Consider the following 22,715-nt stretch of genomic DNA (forward strand, 5'->3'; position numbering starts at 1 on the left):
CACAGCCATTTACATCCGCTAAGTGATGCAAATAACATAACTTTTTTCTGATGGTTCAATAGATCAACATTCTATACAACGTCAAAAATAATAGCAAATGCACATAACAAGGGTTGGTTTGTGTCACTCAACCCACACACACACAAACACACACCTATGATCATCCGGTCCGGTTGGTGCTCTGCGACATGCTCCATAACATTTATGTGGCAGAAATACCCTGGAGGGAAGAAGCAGAGATGGGAGGGATTTCTCACGCTAGCCAGGTGTAAACACAACAACAACCAATCTGTTGAAGTTTGTGAAACAGCAGATCGAACTTACCTCGATTATGGAATTTCCCTAAAAAAAAAAAAAAATGATCACAACAGAAAAACAAAATTGATGAGGAATCACTGCGATGAAGTTAGTTTTATGTTGTATATTTGACCCTTTCAACTCAGATACAGCGTCTTCTTGCATCAGTTTCACCAATTGTAGGCATTAGAGAATAATTATCTCTCCGCTGCCTCATTTGTCCAATGTAGTAGAAATATCTGGTATTGATTTGGGGTGACTGGGTCACAAGACATTGAAACAACTGATAAAACTGAAATTAAATCTGTATGTCAAATTAATCAATTAAATCCAAGTGATCAGGTTTGCTACATGATACGAATTCAACGAAAACGGTTGGTTTGCGTTACTCTAGGCTTAGATTATGGCATGGACCTATTAAAGCAAAAAAAAATTGTTGCAGACCCTGGGTGAACCTGATAAGAGGAAGCCTCTTTATCTGGAGTGGCACATGTCCAAGTTACTTTTTTCAAAGTCGCCAATAAAATGTATTTTATTTTCGGTTTGTGAAATAGTTCATGAATATGAACTATGACCTATAAGACACAGAATAATAATAATAATAATAATAATAATAATAATAATAATAAAAATTCAAAACAAAAACAACGGGGTACCTTTTGGGAAGAGCACCACCATTTGCTGCGGGTTCAAGCAGTGGAGAATTAGGTCGATACATTTTTTAAATATCATATAGCCGTCAGTCGAAAAGTCACTAGAATTTAAACAAATCGGGCTCTCAAATCTCTCGTATTCGGCATGAGACACACGCATATCAACCCGTGGCACACTAAAAAAGTGCAACGAAATATGCGGCACATTTATGCAATTTTTTGCGGGAACTTGCGAAAAATTCAGGTTTTCGATGATGTTCACGTCGCGTAATTACGTCACTTCATAACGTTCCCATGGCAACAGGGGGAAATGACTGCTCGTGTGAAGTAAACGCATATTTTTTCAACTTGCTGCTAAGATATGTGATTTTTTTGCAACGAAAATACCGGGATTATGATATCATGCAAGCCCCGCATATTTTGCGTGGAAATATCATGTTTGAAAAAATGCGGCCCCCGCATGAATATGCAGACTTTGGCTGATTATGCTTGAATTATGCAATCGCATAATCGCGTTTTTCTGGAGTGACGGTTTTTTGAGACATTTAAAAAAAAATGTGTGGCGGAATTTCAAAATCGTCCGGGATTCTATTAAAAATGGCCCAGGATATTTATGTTCACATTGAATTTCTGTTGCGTTGCTCCGAGTCGTTCACAAACTAGTTAGGCTACGCCTATGGGAGAAATGAACCATTACTTTTATATTAACTATGAGTATTATCAGGCCTATATATCATGTGTATACAGTAATAGTGGAAAGTAGCAAAACCACATCTGAATTCATAGGAGGGCCTCACAGACGTCCCCCCATTGTTTAGATTAACTGCAGAAGATGACCACATACAAGGACATTTTGAGCATGTGCTGTTTTGCATAATGGTCATACCATTATGCAAAACAGTTCAGTTTGAAAGAATGAAAAAGACGGGGATCGGACGACCCGGCAGTGTCTTTGCAAACCTCACTCGGCTTTGTTGTTGCTTGTTTGCAGGTACCGTTCAGGCCGGATGCGCTTTCACAGGCCCAGGGGATGGTGCACCACCCGCCCGATGTCACGGGTGGGGACCCCTCGACCCTAAAGGCCCCGGTGAAATCCTACACGGATTTCACCAACGTGGAGGGCTGGGCCGATACTCAGGCGAGGGGGATCCCTCGCCTGGAGCCTCCCCTGGCAGCGGCTAACGACAAGCCGCTGCCCCCCGACCGCCTCCAGAAGCAGATTGTCGGCCTAACTGACAGGGTGTTCGTTTGTGCCTCTCAATCCGCGGCGGCGGTCAACAACATCGCCCTGCTCTCCTCTGCCATGGTCTCCTTGTCGGCTGACAGGGAGGCCTACGGCCCGGAGGAAGCTGCGAGTAGGCTGGCTGTTTCCCGCTTTTCCAGCGCCATCCTCCAGCTATGCCAGCCGATAGCCGTTTCGGCCGGGCGGCATATGGCGTGGGCTACCATGATTCAAAGGTTCATATGGCTCTCCCACACTGCGGTGCCGGAACGAGAGCGGGCCAGCCTCGTCCAGGGTCCATTAGCGCCGGATGGCCTATTTGGTCCCCGGTTCTCGGAGGTTCTCGCGCACCAGCAGTCAGTCCGTGAGAATCGTTCCCGGTTCGGGGCGATTCTCACGGGCTCCTCCCACCAGCAGGCCGGGAGGAAGCGGGGTCCAGGCCGGTCCCAGCGTTCCAGGGGGCCGCCTCCGACTCCAGCCCCGGTGCCGCAGCAGCAGCAGCCGCCGCCGCGGATGGGGAGAGCAGCGCCACGGACCGGGAAGTTCCGGAAGCTTGCTCCTACTTTTTCCTTCCCCAATAAAGAAAAAAGTAAAGACCGTTCGACCGAACGGCAGTACATGGTACCTAAAGAGCGATATTCCTTAGGCCACCTGCGTCCTACGCTTGTGGTGCGCTCCTCCATGTTGCCTCTTTCCCCCCCTCAGCCCGGTGGCTGTAGGGTGGCGGTCGGACGGCGTGTTCACATGGCCTCTGGTTCACCTGCTTCTAAGAAGCGGCGTCCCTTGGAGCCTCGTGGACGGATCAGAGACTCGTTGCGCGAGCCCGTGGATACGGCCGCTTGTACCGGTCTCCTGGTTCCCCACATTATCCCCTCTACCTCCCTTCCACAGTTTGTGGAAGGTGAGGAGACGGGTCCGCACGCTGTGGCTACAGCCTGCGGACAGCGCATGCTGTAGTGCGGCGGCCGGACGGCTCGCTCCCTGTTCAGCGGGCACGAGCGCGACGTCTAGACAGCTCGTTGTTTTTACAGCGGCTGGTTCTGGTACGTCTCCTACGCTCGCTGAGCCTCCTCCCTTTCATGGGAAGCCCCCCTTGGTTCACACGCAGTGTGGAGGCGGTAGGGGCCGAGGAATACGGGTTATTCCTGGACGGTCTTCCTCAGCTGCTCGCCCTCCCATCCCATACAGTTCAAGCGTCGTCCCCCACGCTTTATGTGGTTAGTGGAGACCAGGCAATGGGACCCGGCTGTGAGCACGGCTCTGGCAGCAGAGGTGGCACGTCTCTTGGTGAAGGGTGCCATCACTGTCGTTCCCCCCCACGAGTCTCACCTAGGGTTTTATTCCCGCTACTTCCTGGTTTCCAAGAAGTCAGGGGAAAAGAGACCTATTCTGGATCTTCGCGTGTTCAACAGATTCGTTGCCACAAGGAAGTTCAGAATGCGCACTGTCGAAGCGTTGTTCCGGTGTGTGAGAGAGGGCGATTGGTTCACATCCCTGGATCTCAAGGATGCTTACTTCCACGTCCCTGTTCGCCAGACACACAGGAAGAACACGCACTGCAGGTGGTGGTTCTCCCTCAGCCCTCGGGATCTCCCCCCGTTGAGGGTAGATGCGTTGGCACACACACCTTGGCCACGGGCTCTCTTGTATGCGTTTCCCCCGCTCCAGCTGATCCTTCCTCTTCTGGAACGGGTCAGACAGGAGAGACTGTCCCTGATGTTAGTGGCCCCGGAGAACCGTTCAGCTCTGTGGTTTCCAGAGCTGGCCTCGCTCTCGTGGTCGGCGCCGTGGCCGGGACCGTTCAGGCCGGATGCGCTTTCACAGGCCCACGGGACGGTGCACCACCCGCCCGATGTCTCGGGACGGCTGTTGGTTTGGATCCTGAGAGGTTGATCCTGCAGGGCAAAGGTTTGCCTGAGACGGTTATCAACACTATTCAGAGTGCTCGTGCGCCTTCTACTTCTTCCCGGCAGCCGCTTCGGCTGGCCATGCAGGCTGTGATGGTGGACCGATCTTCAGCCATCCACTGGTCAAGAGATTCTTGCGTGGGGCTAGACGGGTTAGGCCTGTTTCACGCGTGCTTACACCACGCTGGGATCTCCCCACCGTGTTGCGCGGATTGTCCAGGGATCCTTTCGAGCCTCTTTCTCAGGCCCCTTTAGATGCCCTGTCCTTTAAGACGCCGCTCTTGTTGGCCTTGGTTTCTGCCAAGCGGGCCGGTTTATTAACCGCTCTGTCAGTCAGCCCGAGTTGCTTGTTGCTAAACGAGGACAGCTCCTTCGCGTTGCTCAGACCTAATCCTGCGTTCCTCCCGAAGAACATCAATAGTTAGTTTCGGTCAAGGGATATTGTGCTTAAGGCTTTTCACCCCCCGCCTCATTCTAGTGAGGCGGAGTTGCATCTCCTGTGCCCGGTTTGGGCATTGGCTATGTACGTGAATCGCTCTGCCGCGTTCCGCTCTACACAACAGTTGTTTGTGTGTTATAGCGACGCTAGCAGGGGCCGCACTCTCTCTAAGCAGCGGTTTTCTCGCTGGGTATGTGAGGGTGTTTGCTTAGCCTACTCTCGGCAGGGCTTGGCGCCACCGTTGGGCGTTAAAGCTCACTCCACACGGAGCGTGGCCGCTTCAACGGCTCTACTCAAGGGCGTTTCGGTGGAAGACATCTGCGCGGCTGCGTCTTGGTCTTCCCTCGGCCCCTTTGTCCGTTTCTACATGTTAGACATGTCCAGGGGCACACTCGGAAACTCTGTGCTGGAGTCCGGGACCCCTTTTACGGCTTAAGAATATAGACATGTTCTTTAAAGCGGCGTGGTTGGATTTCCTCTCGCCAGCTGGCGAGTTGGACTTGACTACCAGTCTTACTCTCCCACCTTTGTTCAAATGAAAAACAGGCTAGGGGGTTTTTCTATTGGCCCACCAATTGTCAGGTGGTTTGGTTTGCCAATATGGCACTCCCGCCGTTTCTTTCAAATAAGAAACGGCCGAGAGAGACCCCTTATTGGAGAGCCGGATTCTGTGGCTCCGCCCCCGGTGGTAGCGGACCTATTGGAAACCGTATTGCTCTGGTTTTTCTTTTCCTTTTCATGGGTTCCATGCAGCACGGAATAGAGCCGGAGTCTTTACAGACTCACTTTTTTCTCTCTTGATCATTGCCTTGCTTGATCTAGGAGGAATTCGTTTTTTATTAAGCTGTTGTGTTTTACACTTCCTTGGCTTTTTGAGTCTTAATGTGCTCTGGTGACTTAGGTCGTTTTGACTGGGGTCCAGCAGGAGTACATTAATCGGGCTCCGCTCGCAGCTTCACCTTAGCCCATAAGGCGAAGCCTCGACGGCGTAGCCTACATGAAATAGAACGATAGTTATGTTATTATAACTCTACTTCTATGATTGTAGGCGTAGCCGTTTAGTTTCCCACCTGCTGTACCCTCCAAATGCTGAAAGAAAAGTGATGATGAGCGACGGTATACACCGCGTTATATAGACACGATACCGTGGGAAATGTGGGCGGTGCCCACGCTGATGGTGCATGGTTTGAATTTTCAGCGAGCGCGCACGGGACAAGCCCATAAGGCGAAGCCTAGACGGCTACGCCTACAATCATAGAACTAGAGTTATAATAACATAACGATCGTTTATTGCGGGGGAGGAGCCGCGGCGGCAGTCGTGATCGTAATTTCCGGTTAGTACACGATTTGGAACAGCACTCACATCTGAAAAATGTACGTACTCAGTGAGTACGGATAGTATACTTCCTTTGAGTATACGGTACTCATGGAAGTACGGGTATTGGAACACGGCAAAGGTGACTAATGTACGATAGTAAGCATTATTGGCCCTTGACACTAATATTCAGAAACAACACTGCCTCAAAAGGATATTGGCTTAAGCAACACCAGTAGAGGCATGTACTTTTCCCTGAACTTTTAAACGTTGCAAAAGTGCAATAACATAATTTTTATGTATAATACATTCCAATGCTTAAAATATATCTGTGGCGTTCAGTAGGCGAATGCTGTGGTAAAGTATGTGTGTTTCTTTCTGTTCAATAGATAGAACTTCAATCCCCTGTAGGAGAAATTTGTTAATGTTTGTCCATGTAAAACAATGGTAAAAAAAAAAAAGCCAAACCGTCCAATCTGAAGGCTCTAGTTAACCTCTCACTTCCACCAATGCAAAGCGAACAGAACTGAGTAGGGGAGGGCGTAGCCTAACTTGATTGTGAACGACCCAGAGAAACTCAACGCAAATTCAATGTGAACATGTATGAGGCTTTAATAAAATCCCGGACGATTTTGAAATTCCGCCTAAAAAAAGAGGGCATGTCCGGGCAAAAGAAGACGTCTGGTTACCCTACGTACGGGAAACCCATTTGATTCCTACCTGTTCCACTGTTAAATAGCGGCCCATTTTGGTGGGCGCTATCCTTGTAATTTCTCTGCGTGAGAAATACGAAGTGTGGCGTGTGAGCGTGTGCATGGGTGAATTGCGTGCGTCTCACGCCGAATGCGTGAGACTTGAGAGCCCTGATTTAACTATAATGTAAAATGATGTTCAATATGGTTTAGAGTTGAGTCTAGAGCAGGTTCTGTTGCATGACGAGGTTACATCTAGGTAGAGTTCCCCATCTATACGCTACCGTCGTGGGTTCTAAACAAAAAAAAGCCAACGTAAGGCCCTCTTGAAAGGTTACACAATTATATCCATGTTATGCTTACCTTATGGTGCTCATTGCCTCGGAGGTGTGTCTTAAATTGAATGATATTGGGAAAGTTTTCGAGGCAGACCTGGAACCGACAACATGAAACCCATCAACATAAACCCTCACAACATGAAACGGCCACGCTAACCCGCATATGTTGGCAACTTGGCACACATTTCACCAACTCACCTGGCATCCGATCCGGTCCAGTTTGGGGAAGGACATGGTCACCTTCAGGTAAACACCCGCACAAGACTATATTGAAAATGCCAAGAGAGGAAATCGAACTAATATTTCAGCAGAAAAAAACAGAAAGACTGATAAATCACACCCATGATGAAAACGTCCCTGATAGTCCTCTGTTGTGCAGTAGGCTACTTTAATGAACCCTCTTTTGTGTTCCGTGCAGCTTGAGCGTTATTTTCAAGTCCCAGCTTTGTTGGTTCACAGACTTCCGCTAGGGTTGACATGTGGTTTGCGTATTAATGTCAACATCATCATCGACGCAGTGAAAAGAGGAAGTTGTGGCTAGCTAATCTCTGATAGATGACGGTATGGCAAGCTGTTTCAATAGCAAACTTCTGCATTCAAAAGCAAGTCCAAAGCCTCCATGTGGTTGTCTCTTGAACCTCATTGGTGTTAACTGACTGTTCTGCTCTTCCTAGTGGGCGCCTGGTTTTCTGGTTCGGGCTCAGCAGCGTGCTCGGGGAGGGGGATGAAACAGCCGTCTCCCCGACTCGAGAGGATTCCAGAGATCTAAGAAACGGAAGGTGGTCTACTTCAACACACATTTCCAAGGCATGAAAACACAGGAACTGATAAATCGATGAAAGATTATTTTCTGTATATTGTGATGTTACCTTATGAAGAAAAAATTACTTTGTAAGTTATGGAACCAGATGTTGAATTCCTCCAGGTTACTTGTTATGTGCTTTATTTTTGGGGTCTCCTGGCGATTATTTGGTGTAACTGCGTCCTTTGTGACTACAATATTCAGCGCAAGGTCCCTCCAGCCCATAAATTGCATGTCTATTTTAGCGAGGGTGGTTAAGCACAGGGAAAGCAGAAATGTCTGAAGTCCAAATCCTTTGTAGACTGGATATTTATTTCAATAGCATACAATAAGAGATTATCTAACAGAAGTGTTTCAGAGTCTTACATCATGTAGAAAAGACAAAAAACGAAATAAATTGGTCATCTTCTGCTGCAGGGAGTTGGACATTTCGGTCCTTTGTTCTTGGTTCTCGTTCTAGATCTTCCCTGATTCTCCTCCCTTCATTTCATATGTACATTCACTCTTTATCCTTCAGCCTCCAAGTCCACTCCCAAGGTCCTAGTTCTCGTTCTAGCTCCAAGTTCTAGTCCTTTGTTCAACTGTATCCCAATATTTTCTAGGGGGGGGGGGGGATCTAGTAGGTGTACTTTCCGTTTATACACTGGTCAGCAAGATTTTCTCGCCTAATATCTACAAAAATCTGCATGTTTTCTACATGCTAGACTAGTTAAAAGGTGGTAATTCTGATTCTACGTGCTGCTAGCTGCTCGAATTAATAAATCCCCTAGCAGCAGGTGCTGCACCCTACAGAGATGTCATCCTCGGTCACCGCTTCATTCTGAATATATTTGAACACTTCACACATTTGAGAGCATGAGGAATCGAGGAGTCCGGAGCAAGTATGACATCAGACTTTATTGATGAACAAGCAACCGAAAAGCCGAGTAGTTTGCAAAGCACTGTGGATGTGTCCGACCCCTGTCTTTATCCTCACACTCTAAGCTGTCCCCCATATCATGTGCCCGCCCACAGCATGGATTGTTCTCCTGTCATGGTAAGGCCGGTCACGGTCAGTCATACATTTCTTTAATTATGTGGTCAACATCCTCAGCCAATCTAATTTAAACATCAGGTTGATGCTTATCTAAACATTAAGTTAACTAATCTAAACAATAGTTTGAGCTAATCTGGTTGAGGCCAATCTAAATCCCCACCTTTATTAGCACATTGTTCGCACCGTGATTTTATTTCCTTAAATATTGCACGCATTTTAGGTACCTTAATGTGAGCTTTTATGAACCATTTCTCAGTTATTTTAAATCCTACATGCCCCAGTGCGCAATGCATTGCTCGCAGTTGGTCAAAAGCCCCATCCCCCCGGAATGATGATCTTACCCCTTTTTGACCATTCTTTTGGATGCATAAGCAACATATTCCCTGTGACCACCCTTGCCTGGCGAGGGAAATCTCTTCTGCTCACTGACAATTCGTCAGCCATGCGATTCCCTTCACATTCCTGCGTTTGTTCACCTGTATGGGCGGGTACGTGATTTAATTTATCACACTTTTTCTTGCGTAATTCCTCTATTGTTTTCCATAAACTGGTGTGAGTAAGCTTCCTTTGTGGTTCTGCCATTCTCTTACCACCCAGTGACTCAGACTGTCTGAGTTACTGTTCACCAACGAACTGTCAGACCATATGTAAGCCTTTTTCTGTTTCTTTGTATCCATCCATGCCAGAGCTTCTGTGGTAGAAGCCGAATTCTATCACTTCATCTAAATAAGAGAGTAGGAGGAATCAAGGAGTGCGGAGCCAGAAGGACAGAAGACCCTATTGTCAACCGTGAACAAGCAGCCACAAGGCCCAGTGATTTACATTTGGATGTTTACGAGGACCCCTGCGCTTTTATACCCATCCCAAGCTTTTTATGCTCTTGTTCCCAGTACGGTTTGCAGCTGTTCACAGACTCGGTGACGGAGGTGCTCGGCCCTTAACCAGTCCAACCCATTTTCTCAACAAATGTTCCTTTGTTATACATCTCTGGGTACTTTTCCTATTTCACCCTCAGGGCGGCACATGATACGTGAGCTGATGTAACAGCCATCACATGTTTAAAATGTGTTTGTGTTCTCCTTAGGATCACACTTATGTGATGTGCCACACAGAATAGCATCTTTAATAGCCACACAACAAAGTTGGTGGTATTTTTTGTAGCTTCTTCCGGTGGGGGGAGGGAATAAATTTGAATAAAAATATTAGTAGAGTTGTAAAGCTTCAGGAGTCTAATTGCTGAAGGGTGGAAGCTGTTGTTGAAGCGCGTCGTTCCAGTCTTCAGAGATCTATAGCGTCTAAATGCATACATGTTTACATGCTGTTAACGAATGGTAGTCATATTATGGGGCCTACAGAGACACACATTCTTTGTATTCCTCACCGTGGCCCTCTCATGCAGCCCATGTCTTCCCCCCCATTGATCGCATTTTGAATGGCGTACACGAGAGAGAGAGAGAGAGAGAGAGAGAGAGAGAGAGAGAGAGAGAGAGAGAGAGAGAGAGAGAGAGAGAGAGAGAGAGAGAGAGAGAGAGAGAGAGAGAGAGAGAGAGAGAGAGAGAGAGAGAGAGAGAGAGAGAGAGAGAGAGAGAGAGAGAGAGAGAGAGAGAGAGAGAGAGAGAGAGAGAGAGAGAGAGAGAGAGAGAGAGAGAGAGAGAGCTAGCTTTCGGGACACGCGTCACTACATCCTTGGGCTTTTCATCCAGGGGCCAGAATGAGATGCTAAAGCTCAGAGTATCTACCCAGAGTTGATGATCTGGGAGACTTAATCCATGGTTAGGGGGGACTTCTCCCTGTTGGGTTATAGGCGAGTGTTATGGGAGAAATTAACCATTACTTTTATAAATTAACTATGAGTATTATCAAGCCTATATATATCATATAGATACATTAATAGTGGAAAGCAGCTAAATCATCTCTGTTCATAGGCGTACTATGGGGCACGGCGCCAGAGAGTCTGGGGTCAAGGCGTGCTGACGTCAATCTAATATGTTGATTACATTGACGTCCATCAGATGTATAGATTAGCTCAATTTAATGTTCAGATTAGTCAACCTAATGTTGACATTAGACTAGTTGAGGATGTTGACCACATAAAAAAATGTATGACTGACCGGCCGTAGCATGACAGGAGAACAATGCATGCTGTGGGCGGGCACAAAGTGTGAGCGTGAGGATAAAAAGACGGGGATAGAATACATCCAGCAGTGTCTTTGCAAAGCTCACTCAGCTTTGTTGTTGCTTGTTTGCGGGTAACAATAAAGTCTCTGTCAATACTTGATCCGGACTCTCCGATTCCTCATGCTCTCTTAGTTAGTGGAAGTGATAGAACTTGGTTATTTTCTACCAGTGTCTCAGCTATTCTTACTTCCATTTCAGATGGTTTAATGGGGGCAGGTCTGCCCTAACTATTGTTAGGAGGGGGCCCTCTCTTGTCAGGCTTTGAAACTCTCCGGGGGACGTTGTCGAAACCACCATTTGGTTATTCTTCCATTGTATCGCTATTAAGGGCAATGGGCATAGCAGACGTTTTATCCAGAGCGACTTAAAATTTCTCAGAAGGAGAAATAATATATCGCTGTCGTAACAGTAAGGATGTTCATAAAACCAAATGCCATGCACTAACAATCGCTAGATTAACCCCATCCTTGTATACAACAAAGCTAGCTAGTATAAGATGATAGACAATACTCCGTACTATTTTTTAGTGCAAGGACGTACAACATACTATCAGTTGAGTGGAGGGGTAACGGGTCAAGGAGAAGTTAGGAAATCTTACTGTAACAATGTCAATGCTTGTTGACTTCACTGGGCTTCTCCAGACAAGGACTCAGGGTGGTGGTAGACGTAGATAGTAGATAATGCTACATGGCGCTGCAACATGTTGCCATGCAGGAGATCTCTCCCTGAGTGTGTGTGGTGATGGCTGGTTCATCCTGTGCCCACTGATTGCTCAATATGCAACAGGTGTGCAGCTCACCCAGCCCCAGAGTCCAATCAGACTGTCTGGGGCCAGGTGAGGCTGTTTGAAAGAGCCATCATCCACACACACTCCTACAGGGTCCCTGAATATAGCTGAAAAAAAGAATAGAACGCTCTGTTTCCTGCAGATTTTTTGATTTATTTGTCATGGGGTTCCCATTAGTCCTCTAGCATATAAATACATAGAGTAGACTAATGGGCTATTATGTAACAAAAAGTCGTATTTTACACCATAATTTCTTTTAATTGGTTATGAAAAAGCAAAATATACATCGCGAGCACTTATTTTAAAATGTGTACCCCCTGGAACCCTGCATCTTGGGAATCACTGCTGTATCGTACTGCAATAGTCCTGAAAAACCCAGATGCACACACATCTGGCAGAATAGATAATATAAAAATAACAAACAAACGGCTTAAAGGTTGGTCCGTACTTTTATTCATATTAAATATTTGCGTCTGCAAAATAACAATGAAAACCAAAGTTCAGTTATGAAGCAAAAGATAAAAAAGTGATTGCACACACTTTCCACTACATTTCCATTCTCAGTGTCAAGTAGAACTACAGACAAGCACACCAGCAGCCTGGACCACGGGTTAGAAAGGTCTAGCTGGGGAAGGTGTACACTGCCAGGTGGTCAGGTGGATCCATGTAATGTCGGTATGGCGGTTAAAATGTATGTAGCTCTAGGACTAAATTCATACACAGACACACACACACACACACACATATATGTACACACACACACACACACACACACTTACGCACAGACACACACACACACACTCCGCCATGATAATGAAGAGTGAGAAATTGTAACTGATGTATTGGTTCATCAAGATATTACTAGGAGATACATTTGAAACCAGTGATATGCACGGTAAACACAACCACACAATACTGCCAACAGCCCGACTTTAAGCTGAGGAGGAACAAGCCAACCAGGGGCAATAAGGCAGAGGTCCTGGCTTGTTAACGTACCAGAATGTACTTGAGGTCTGCTCAAAGCCCAAATACAAATACTCAATACAAAAGGACATCTTAATACATTGCGACACAAACAAAAAACTGAAAGAGAGTGTGGTGAGTCTCACTCTTCTTCATCGCCTTCACATTAAGTGATCTCTATGCTATCTGGTCCACATGCAGTTGTCTTTGTCCTCCAGGCGACTTATCGTGATATCCTGCTTTGGATTCGTAAAAAATGTCAATCCAACTTGGATGAGGTTCATCGCATGAACTATGTACTCAAAGAAACAAACAAAAATAAGGTTGTATAGACCCGGTTTATCCATCCCCCCGGAAAAAAAAATGGGGGGTACATGCAACCGAGACAATTTCTGAATTTCGACACGATAAAAAAATACACCACTAAAAAAACGGTTCATACGCCACTCCTGACCTTCATCCCCCCCTCCCCAGATAACCCCCTCGACCCCCAACCCACCCATCCCCCCTCTCAATGGTCCCCCTCAACCCCTGGCCCACTTGAACTGTTAAACCCCGACTAGGGGGTCTTCAGGGACATCATGAAGCCCGTCATAGCTCGTCGTGGGTCGCCTCGTCCGCCTTCAGCCTGAACTCGGACTCGGTGATCTTGCCGTCTCCGTTGCGGTCCTGGTTGGAGAACATGTTGTCGATGATGCGGTAGGGGTCGAAGCCCGGGGCCAGACGACCTCTGCCCTCCGTCACCTGTCGCATGATGTAGTTTGTGAACTGCCGTGGAAAAAGACAAAAAACGAAGTTACACAACGTCAGACTTTTTTTATTTATATTACTTTTTTTAACAAACTCAGAACTCTTTCTAGAATGTTGGTGCAATAACATAAGTAATAGGATAAACTGTGCAGGATTTTAACTCAATCATAGCTACAGTATTACATCTAAATACTGCAATACTTTTATAAAAGATATCAAAAAACAATGCTGAATTATAAACCAATACAAAATTGTGAGTTGTTAACTGTTTCACTACTCCAAGTCATACATGGGAGACATGAGTTCAACTCGGTCAAGTCATAGACAGGGAGATATGAGCTCAACTCGGTCTAGACATAGACGGGGAGATATGAGTTCAACTCGGTCTAGACATAGACGGGGAGATATGAGTTCAACTTGGTCTAGACATAGACGGGGAGATATGAGTTCAACTCGGTCAATTCATAGACGGGGAGATATGAGTTCAACTCGGTCAAGTCATAGATGAGGAGATATCAGTTCACCTGGCTCCAGCCGTATGTGGGAGATATGTGTTCACCTGGCTCCAGCCGTATGTGGGAGAGGAGCTTACCTCCGAGGCCACCACCTGCTGGTCGAGGTCCACGTCCATCTCGGTGAAGAGGTCGGGGGACACGTCGTCGTTCCAGATGAACATGTAGCCTTCAGGAAGCCCCTCCTCCACCTCAACCAGCTCCACGTCAAACACCAGCACCGCACTGCCGGGCACCTCATCGGCTGCACACGCGCACACGCACACGCACACACACACACAGTGTGTGAGACAGATTTTGGGAGGGAGAGATAGCAATTGAGGGAGGGAGAGTCGGAGAGAGATAACGAGGAATTGAGACAAAGAGGGCAATAGAGAGAGAAGGGGAGATATCGTCTGGTTCCCAAAGTGAAGGCTGCAGCCTTGCTAGAACACTTCCTTGCTAGTCGCGTCCTATGGAGATGAGGCTAGAGTGCTGCCTAGTGTTTGTAGCATTCAGAGTTTGGAACGACTTGCTAGTGTGGAAGCGCTTCCGCTTCTTAATATTGCTCCAGTGTTAAATATTTTCATCTTTTAATTGTTGACATTTTTACTGGCGACAGTAGTTTGTTTAAACACCACCTACTTACATATTAAAACAAATCAATCCATGCAAAATATAGCCTGTCATTACGTTGCAAAGACGTTTGAAAGAAATCGCACAGGTACATTTTTAAGATAATTTTTTTGTGTCCTCAACATGGGAACAGTGCTTGTGGGCGTTCTATGACGTAGCGTCCTTAAAAGGGCGGCCGTTGAGCATTCTTCCTTCACGTCGGGAAATAGCCATGGAGAGACACAGTGTGGGTCACCAGAGGACACTTACTGACGCCTCCCTCCCCGTAGCCCAGATGAGGGGGGATGACCAGGTGTCTCTTCTCTCCCACACACATGTCCTTGAGGCCCTCCTCCATACCAGGCACCACCTGGTTGGCCCCCAGCACGATGTTGTACGTCTTTCCGTAGTTGTGCCTGGGATAGGGACATACACAGAGGCAGGATTTGCAAATGAAAATGTGTTTAGGGCAGAAGATTCTAGGAAGGCGGGGGACATGTTATCCCCATGGTTACGGCTCTCTGTAACTATGTGAGGATTTTTTTTAAAGTCATTTGGGAGTAGCAGTTCAGAGCAGAGAAGAACGTTCACAAACAGCAAGCGGAGCCAGGTAGCAACATGGTATTTTACACATGTGTTTTCTGAGTACAAAACGGCCTAGTCCTGGATTCACAGGCGCTTCAAGTTAAACTCCAAATTCTTGAGTCAAGACCCTTGTTAACCACTTCCGAGTCACCTCTGCCTTGTCAGGCTGATACCAGCTGTAACTCACTTATAAGGGACACCTTGCTCAATGGGGCAGGCATCCGGGGATCCAACCCAGAACCTTTTATTCCTCTATAGTCAACCCCAGTGTTACCATTCCAAGGGGGAAATTGTCAATGTCAATGTCATTCTCTTTGTATAGAGCAAATAACAATTTTCATAGATTAGATTCTCAGTGGCTCGTTTCTCTCAATTTAAAACAGTTCAGGGGACCCGTTTGGCCATTTTACTAAGCATTTAAAAGGATTAACAAGTAACGAGTTTGGCCGTTGACTACTGCGGGACGGCCACTACATCCCAACCCTCAATGTGCCATAATTAATTGTTTCTTTTTTTAAATCTCCAGCAACAGTGGAAGTCGAAGGCCTCATAGCGGTTGCGTGTAAAGCAACAAGTGACGTCCCGGCCACCACGTACCCCTTACAGCCTGGGAGTTCAACAAAGTGTTGGGGGTCGGAGGTATAGAGTTCAGAGACTAGTGTGGGATCCCGGTCATGAGAGGCCAGTGCTCACGTGGAGTCGATGTGGGAGCCGTCCATCAACGAGGCGTTGTAGTGGTACTTGACGAAGTCTCCGTTCTTGGTGATCTTCTCGCACTCCTCGGGCTTGTGGATGACGGTCATCACGGTGGTGTCCGTGGGGTTGTGGAAGTCGATGATGTGGACGTCAAACACCAGCACCGCCGAGCCGGGGATCTTGGAGCCTGAACGGAAAGATAAGGCGGGAAGGAAAGAAATGCATTGTGGGTGATGGAGTTTAAGGACATTGTATGGCTTCAAACGAGTCTAAAGTTGGATGAGGGAGGAAGAGCCCCTGGATCTACCGACCTGTTCCTTCTTCTCCGTAGGCCAGGTGGGGGGGGATGGTGATGGTCAGCCGCTCGCCCATGCACACCCCGATCAGAGCCTCGTCCATGCCGGCGATCACATAGCCCTTCCCCACGTACGTATCGTAGGTGTGGTTGCGCGAGTAGCTGTGGAGACGCATGGTGTCAACAGAGAGGTCCTACATAGTGCTGTGTTACGCAGAACTGGGGTTGTAACAACTTGATTATCAGTTAGGATCTGAATGTTTTCAGTTTTTGTGCTTCACACCTGGTAGATCCTTTAGATGTCATCTGATGAGCAACTTTATTGTCTAAATGATCTAATGAGAGGGAAGAGGTTTTGGTGCTTCAAGAGGCCAAAGCTCCCCTCACTGGAGCTAGGGTTCAAGGTGGTAAGGAGGGCCTCACTCCTGGCCTCTGAACTCTACTGGACCCCAACCCTCAGGTACTGGATAATATGTGGATAAATATGTGTTGAATAGATAACTACTACCACTTAAGTTATAATCCCTTTTTTTTATTATAACAAATGGACAAGTATATAATTACTATATTGGATCGCATGAAAGTGCCACGACACTTCTTAAATATAAGGATCAACACAGAGACGAATGGCAACATTTACCCATGTATGGATAAGGGTAGGTTGAACCATCTCATGGTTAAATGCTCTCTGAAGAGAAGCTTCAGAGAGCATTAGGACAAGGTAATGAAACTTATTTTTGCTTGCTCATTCAGCTGAAAGAAGCAACAGGATGTCTGCAAGAGGTGCAATCAGTAGGAAGTGTCTGTGGGGTTGCAACGTTTTTCAAAGAATGTATCAGATCAAGGATCCTTAGCACGCACGCACGCACGCACACACACACACACACACACACCTCTCTGTTTTGCATATTAATTCCACAATAGCTCTCAAAGGACCTGTTTATTTTTATAACCGAAGATGCAGATGCAGAGACACACACAGGAGGCCAGTGTCTATCATTGCGTTACATCGCTCTCGCTAAACTGTCTTCTCCCTGTGTTCAGTCTGACTACCCGCCTGTTACAGAACCCTCACCTGTCTGACTACCTGCCTGTTACAGAACCCTCGTCTGTCTGACTACCCGCCTGTTACAGAACCCTTGGCTGTCTGACTACCCGCCTGTTACAGAACCCTCGTCTGTCTGACTACCCGCCTGTTACAGAACCCTCACCTGTCTGACTACCCGCCTGTTACAGAACCCTCGTCTGTCTGACTACCCGCCTGTTACAGAACCCTCGTCTGTCTGACTACCCGCCTGTTACAGAACCCTCGTCTGTCTGACTACCCGCCTGTTAGAGAACCCTCGTCTGTCTGACTACCCGCCTGTTACAGAACCCTCGTCTATCTGACTACCCGCCTGTTAGAGAATCCTTGTCTGTCTGACTACCCGCCTGTTACAGAACCCTCGTCTGTCTGACTACCCGCCTGTTAGAGAATCCTTGGCTGTCTGACTACCCGCCTGCCATCAATCCCCTCGTCCTGTTCCCTGCCTTGCCTTATATGTTGCCCTCATTCCAACCCCTTCTCATTGACCCTCTGTGTCAGTGTCTCTCTGCGTTGAGCTCTGGGGTCCACGGGCTCTACCCCCCCAGAACACACACCTGGAGTCGAAGAAGGTCCCGTCGAGCAGCGAGCCGTTGTAGTGGTAGCGCACAAAGTCCCCCGTGGCGCTCTTCCTCGGGCACGGCTCGGGCAGCACCTGGTTGGTCACGGCGATGGAGTCCCGGGGGTTGTGGAGGTCCAGCAGCACCACGTCAAACACCAGCGACGCCTGCCCAGGGATGTCACTACCTGGAGGGGTGGAGGGAGGGATGAAGGAGGGGTGGAGGGAGGGATGAACGGAGGGGTGGAGGGAGGGATGAAGGGAGGGTGTGAGGAATCGAGGGGAGGGAGATAGAGGGCAAGATAAAGGGAGAAATAGTTGGGGACATGATCAGGAGACGCTCCCTGGAACTGGCTTGCTCGATTCCAAGCTGTTGGCTATCCGTCTTCTGTAATGACTCACTGGCCCTTCACAACACAACATAAGTGTCTGGATACTGGAATTCTGATTGTCAATTATGGAACGTTCAACTCTCAAAGTGTTGAAGGTTATTAAACATAGCAGAAGCCATTCGTTATCATTTGAATGAGGTTTCTATTCTAGTATGTCGGTGGTCTAGTATGGTGGTCCTGTGTTGCAACGCCCCCTTGTGTTCTGACAGGGTCATGTGCGAGCTGGCAACTTCCATTCTGGTGTAGTCTCACACAACACAGTACTACACAATATTCGTCGTAGAAGATTTTGTATGAGACAATTTAATATGCATAATGGTGTCAATCGTCCGATAATTGTATTGCATAATGGCACCTTATACCAAACAGTATGTTGTGTGTTTGTTTCTATGCCCTTTCTTCTGTTTCTGATTCTCTTGTCTCTTAACTCCTGTGGTCCTCAGAACCAGCCCCGGCTAAAGTGTGGAAGGTGTACCTATGAAACGTCTCATATTTATGAAGGCTTGAGGAGTGGCATAAAGGTTATTCTTTCTATTCTATTTGAGGGGGTTTCCACCGGTCCCCACGGGATGGGACCAACACTCACCGTCTCCGTTCTCGCCGTATCCCAGAGATGGCGGCATTGTGATGATGCGTCTCTCCCCGACGCACATTCCCAGAAGGCCCTGGTCCATGCCAGCGATCAGCCAGCCAATCCCCACGTAGGTGTCGTAGGTACGCAGGCGCGTGTGGCTAGAGTCCCCGGGGATTAAATCAGGAGCCGCTTGTAATAATATTTACACTGCATGTCGGATGATGAGAGTGTGTGTCTGGTCTTATGTGTGTGTGTGTGTGTGTGTGTGTGTGTGTGTGTGTGTGTGTGTGTGTGTGTGTGTGTGTGTGTGTGTGTGTGTGTGTGTGTGTGTGTGTGTGTGTGTGTGTGTGTGTGTGTGTGTGCGCTATGTTTGTAGGGTTTTCCATCTGTGTGTGTGCGTGTTCATGCCCGTGTGCGTGTTCATGTGCGTGTGCGTGTGTGTGTGTTTGCGCCCACACACCTGGAGTCGAACAGAGTGCCGTCCAGCAGGGTGCCGTTGTAGTGGTAGCGCACGTAGTCAGACACCTCCACCTTGCGCACGCAGGTGGGCGGGGTCAGGTAGGTGGTGCTCTGCACCCCGTCCTCGGGGTTCCACACGTCCAGAAGCAGCACGTCAAAGTGGAGGATGGAGTCTGCGGGGATGATGTCACCTGGAGGGGAGGGCGGGGGGGAGGGGGGAGGAGGGAGGGGGGATCAGAGACTCATGTGATCCAGAGCTTTGCCCATAAGTTCAGTCCCCTCCCACTTCCCTCGACCCCTCTCCTGTTTTCACTCCCTCTCTCCCCCTTCTTCTCTCCACCCTCTCATGTTCTCTCAAACTCTTTCCTCCCTTACCGTCTCTCCACCTTTTTTACCCACGCCCCTGATTTGCTTCCTCTCCCTCCTCTCTCTCTCTCTCCACCCCCCCCCCACACACACACACACACACAAAGACGCAAACACACACACACACTAGTAGAAACACCCAGAATGCCCCTCCACCTTCCTCTGTCCTGTGTGTAATCCAGGTAGCGACCACATCCCCCTGCACGGCACACTGACTCCTGTTACACCCCCCTGACGCGCCCCGGGGCTCCTCACTCTTTAACACACAGACGCTTCCATCGTAATCCCATCACATGGGCATAGTGCGGAGGTCTGTGCCTTTGTAACCCGATACTGTAGACACACACGAGTCAACCGTGCGTTAACTATTTACTATCCACAGGCTAAGGAAAACAAAGGGTTCAGGGGGAGTGAGGAGGAAGGCGGCGGTAAGTAGGAGCCTCACGCCCGCGTGAGCGCCAACCACCCAAAGCCCTTCCGCTGGCGGGGAACCATTTGTTTTGTCGTTGTTGTTGTCGTGTATTATGGTGAGCGAGGCACATGCTGCGAGCCTGTTAGCGACCGTTCTGCCTTCCCCAATGCCCACCAGTCTCTCTCCTGCCCCCCCCCCCCCCCCCCCCCCCCCCCCTGATCTGTCCCTTCTCGTCTCTCCCTGGTCTAGTATAGATACACTGACAACGTCCTGCCTTTAAGAAATGTAGCAGCCGGGCACTCCCTCTCTGCATTGGCCTGTCTGCACACGTCCCCTGAGATCTGTTATCCAAGTCATTGTGTGAACACACACACACACACACACACACACACACACACACACACACACACACACACACACACACACACACACACACACACACACACACACACACACACACACGTCTCTCTGTTTTGCATATTAATACCACAATAGCTCTCAAAGGACCTGTTTATTTTCATAACAGAAGACGCAGATGCAGCAGTGAGACAGAAGGGTGTTTCTGATTTGTTGGGTCGGACATATATCCAACCGTTACAGGTTGTGTTTGCTCAACGTGCCACGGGGCACGTGTTCGGTCATAACTGAAACGCACAATGCAAAAGTTCCTCCATGACATTCCATGACCCTCTCTTAACTTCCTGGTCTGTGATGTCATGCTGACATCATCCAACATGGACATCTGAGAACGTCGCACCTCCTCTCTCGCTCGGCCCCCAACTCAACAAAATGCTGTGCGCAGAGTCTATTGCCTGAATGGATTTATTTACATCTATAGTATCAGAACAGTTTGCTAATTAATGTTAAACTACTATCAATGGTGACATTCCTTAAGCCTAAAAGTTCATAAATATCTAATTATCCCATCATGTAGACACACACCTACACACACCCACACCCACACACACACACACACACACACATTACATGCATGTTTAACACAGAATCCTCTATCAAAGGTAAACGTTTGGCAAGGCGCCCTACGCTCCAGAACAAGCTCTCTTAATATGCTTACCATATCCTCCTTTCCCATAGGCCAGCTGCGGGGGGATCTTGACGAGACTCCGCTGGTTCACACACATGCCGACCAGGGCCTTGTCCATTCCCGCGATCAGCTGCTTCTTACCCACGAACACATTATAGGTGCTACCGCGGTCATAACTGGAGAGAACAAACACACACACACACACACACACACACACACACACACACACACACACACACACACACACACACACACACACACACACACACACACACACACACACACACACAACCTTGTATCATACTAATATAGTGTAATGTTTTTGCTAATAGATTAGAATTAATTTGTCCTCCAAAAATTATTAGTATTAATTCGATAATTTTTTTGCTATTAGTGTTAAAATCCTGTTTCACATACAAATAAACATGTATGCATGCCATGGGATGACTATTTGCATATTGATGCACACTGATTTTGGTTTTAATTGACTGCAAATCTACTTCCGATGAATTAAGTCATTCGGTGTTAAACGCATTTGACAAATGGGTGAACAGGTGACTTAAGTAGGGCCTACCCTTAAATCAAATCAGAGACTTCCAGTGGGCTAACTTCAGAAACAAGCCATGTTCGGCGGCTCAGACGTCCCTTGGCTGGATGCTGCTTGCGTGGCTCACGAGAGACCAGACGCGCACTGCGAATTCCGCGCACGCGTTTTGGACGGCACTTAAAACGAGCGGTCCACAGGCATGGATCAATTAAAAAAAGAGTGCACTACTGTGCTTGTACTACTTACCTCGAATCGAACTTCTTTCCGTCGGGAAACGTTCCGATGTAGTGATACCTGACGTAGTCGCCTACTTTCACCGCACGCCCGCACACTTCTGGCTCGAAAGTTTTCTCAATGATGATGTCGTCTAACGGGACCGGGGGAGCGCTGCAGGCGGCGAACGCCACCCAAACCGCCAGATAGAACATCGCGTGCACGCACTGGATCATTTTTATAGTATCTGATAACTAATATCCAAATAACAGCCGACTCACTACGGTATATATAGCCTATTAATGTAACACGCACTCCCCGCCTCTTCCCCGGTGTGAATAGGCTCTGCTCCGGCTCGGGTCTTCCTTCCTCTAGCTGCCCAGTCCGATACAGCGTTCATACAACTTGGCCACCACGTATCGCTCATGCGCAGTCCGCACTCGTAGATGTGTCAACGTGGTAGCGCGGGGTCCCTCAAAAAACAGCTGCAAATAAGGGCCTGTGAAGCTAAACCCCCTTTCTGAGCCCTTTAAAAATCCAACACACCTCCCGAATCTCTCCAATTTTAATCTATCAATGTCCCTACACGTGTGTCCTTGCTGGTTTATGTATTAGCATGCCAACGCGTTAATAAGCGGCAGAAACGGGAACGGTTGCGGTACGTAGGAGCGGGGCGTCTGTTTTAGGGGGTGAAGCGGCTCTCTCCACTTCCACGGAATGTTTCTACGTGGCAGCAGGAGGGGGCGGGGCCTCGCTCGCGGCAGGGGTTTAATTAGCGGCCACGGGACCCAGCTCTGTGATGGGAACACGGTACATCAGTTCGTTATTAGAGATACCAATGGGTTCAATGGGGCGCTTCAAATAGGAAAAGTGAATAGGTTATATTGTTCAAATTAGGTTTGAAAAAAATGTTTGCAGACAAAAATAATATCTGTTATATATTAGCCTATATATACTTTTTTTGTTTTGTTTACTTTGTGCAAAGTTCAACGTTGTGGTTATT

The 22,715-nt window shown here is 47.8% G+C and overlaps 2 protein-coding genes across 12 annotated transcripts in view; both read right to left on the reverse strand.

Annotated features, from left to right (window-relative positions):
• The window catches only part of LOC130375332 (uncharacterized), a 52,610-nt gene extending 40,988 nt beyond the window's left edge, over positions 1–11,622 (reverse strand). For 8 of the 11 annotated variants that reach the window (XM_056582171.1, XM_056582173.1, XM_056582172.1 and 5 more), the window contains exons 1-6: positions 11,478–11,622; positions 7,062–7,628; positions 6,889–6,957; positions 954–978; positions 325–342; positions 155–220 (exon numbers count right to left, since the gene is read on the reverse strand). In XM_056582171.1, the coding sequence (XP_056438146.1) occupies positions 155–220; positions 325–342; positions 954–978; positions 6,889–6,957; positions 7,062–7,097 (214 nt within the window). In that variant the 5' untranslated portion in view covers positions 7,098–7,628; positions 11,478–11,622. Of the gene's footprint in view, positions 1–154; positions 221–324; positions 343–953; positions 979–6,888; positions 6,958–7,061; positions 7,629–7,732; positions 8,188–11,477 lie in introns of those variants that run through there. The other 3 variants (XM_056582165.1, XM_056582166.1, XM_056582163.1) reach the window with 3 other exon arrangements.
• A 1,530-nt stretch (positions 11,623–13,152) lies between these two features.
• On the reverse strand, positions 13,153–22,502 carry fkbp9 (FKBP prolyl isomerase 9). The gene is made up of 10 exons (XM_056583067.1): positions 21,746–22,502; positions 20,983–21,128; positions 19,131–19,320; positions 18,683–18,828; positions 17,703–17,892; positions 16,078–16,223; positions 15,764–15,953; positions 14,756–14,901; positions 13,972–14,135; positions 13,153–13,397 (listed from the first exon to the last, which is right to left on the reverse strand). Exons 1-10 carry the CDS (start codon positions 21,946–21,948, stop codon positions 13,221–13,223), a joined length of 1,698 nt encoding a protein of 565 aa, XP_056439042.1. The 5' UTR covers positions 21,949–22,502; the 3' UTR covers positions 13,153–13,220.
• Positions 22,503–22,715: the final 213 nt, after the last annotated feature.

The sequence above is a fragment of the Gadus chalcogrammus genome, chromosome 22 (assembly GCF_026213295.1).
Source record: "Gadus chalcogrammus isolate NIFS_2021 chromosome 22, NIFS_Gcha_1.0, whole genome shotgun sequence".
NCBI classification, from domain to species: Eukaryota; Metazoa; Chordata; class Actinopteri; order Gadiformes; family Gadidae; genus Gadus; species Gadus chalcogrammus.

Bases quoted from the DNA above. Each gene is read 5' to 3' on its own strand.
- fkbp9 (XM_056583067.1), bottom strand. From the start codon at position 21,948: ATGATCCAGTGCGTGCACGCGATGTTCTATCTGGCGGTTTGGGTGGCG. The intron at 19,321-20,982 runs GTAAGCATATTA...CCTCCCCTCCAG, and splicing joins CTATGGGAAAGGAGGATATG to GTGACATCATCCCCGCAGAC. The intron at 14,136-14,755 runs GTAAGTGTCCTC...GCGCGTGTGCAG, and splicing joins CTACGGGGAGGGAGGCGTCA to CCGATGAGGTGCCCGGCAGT.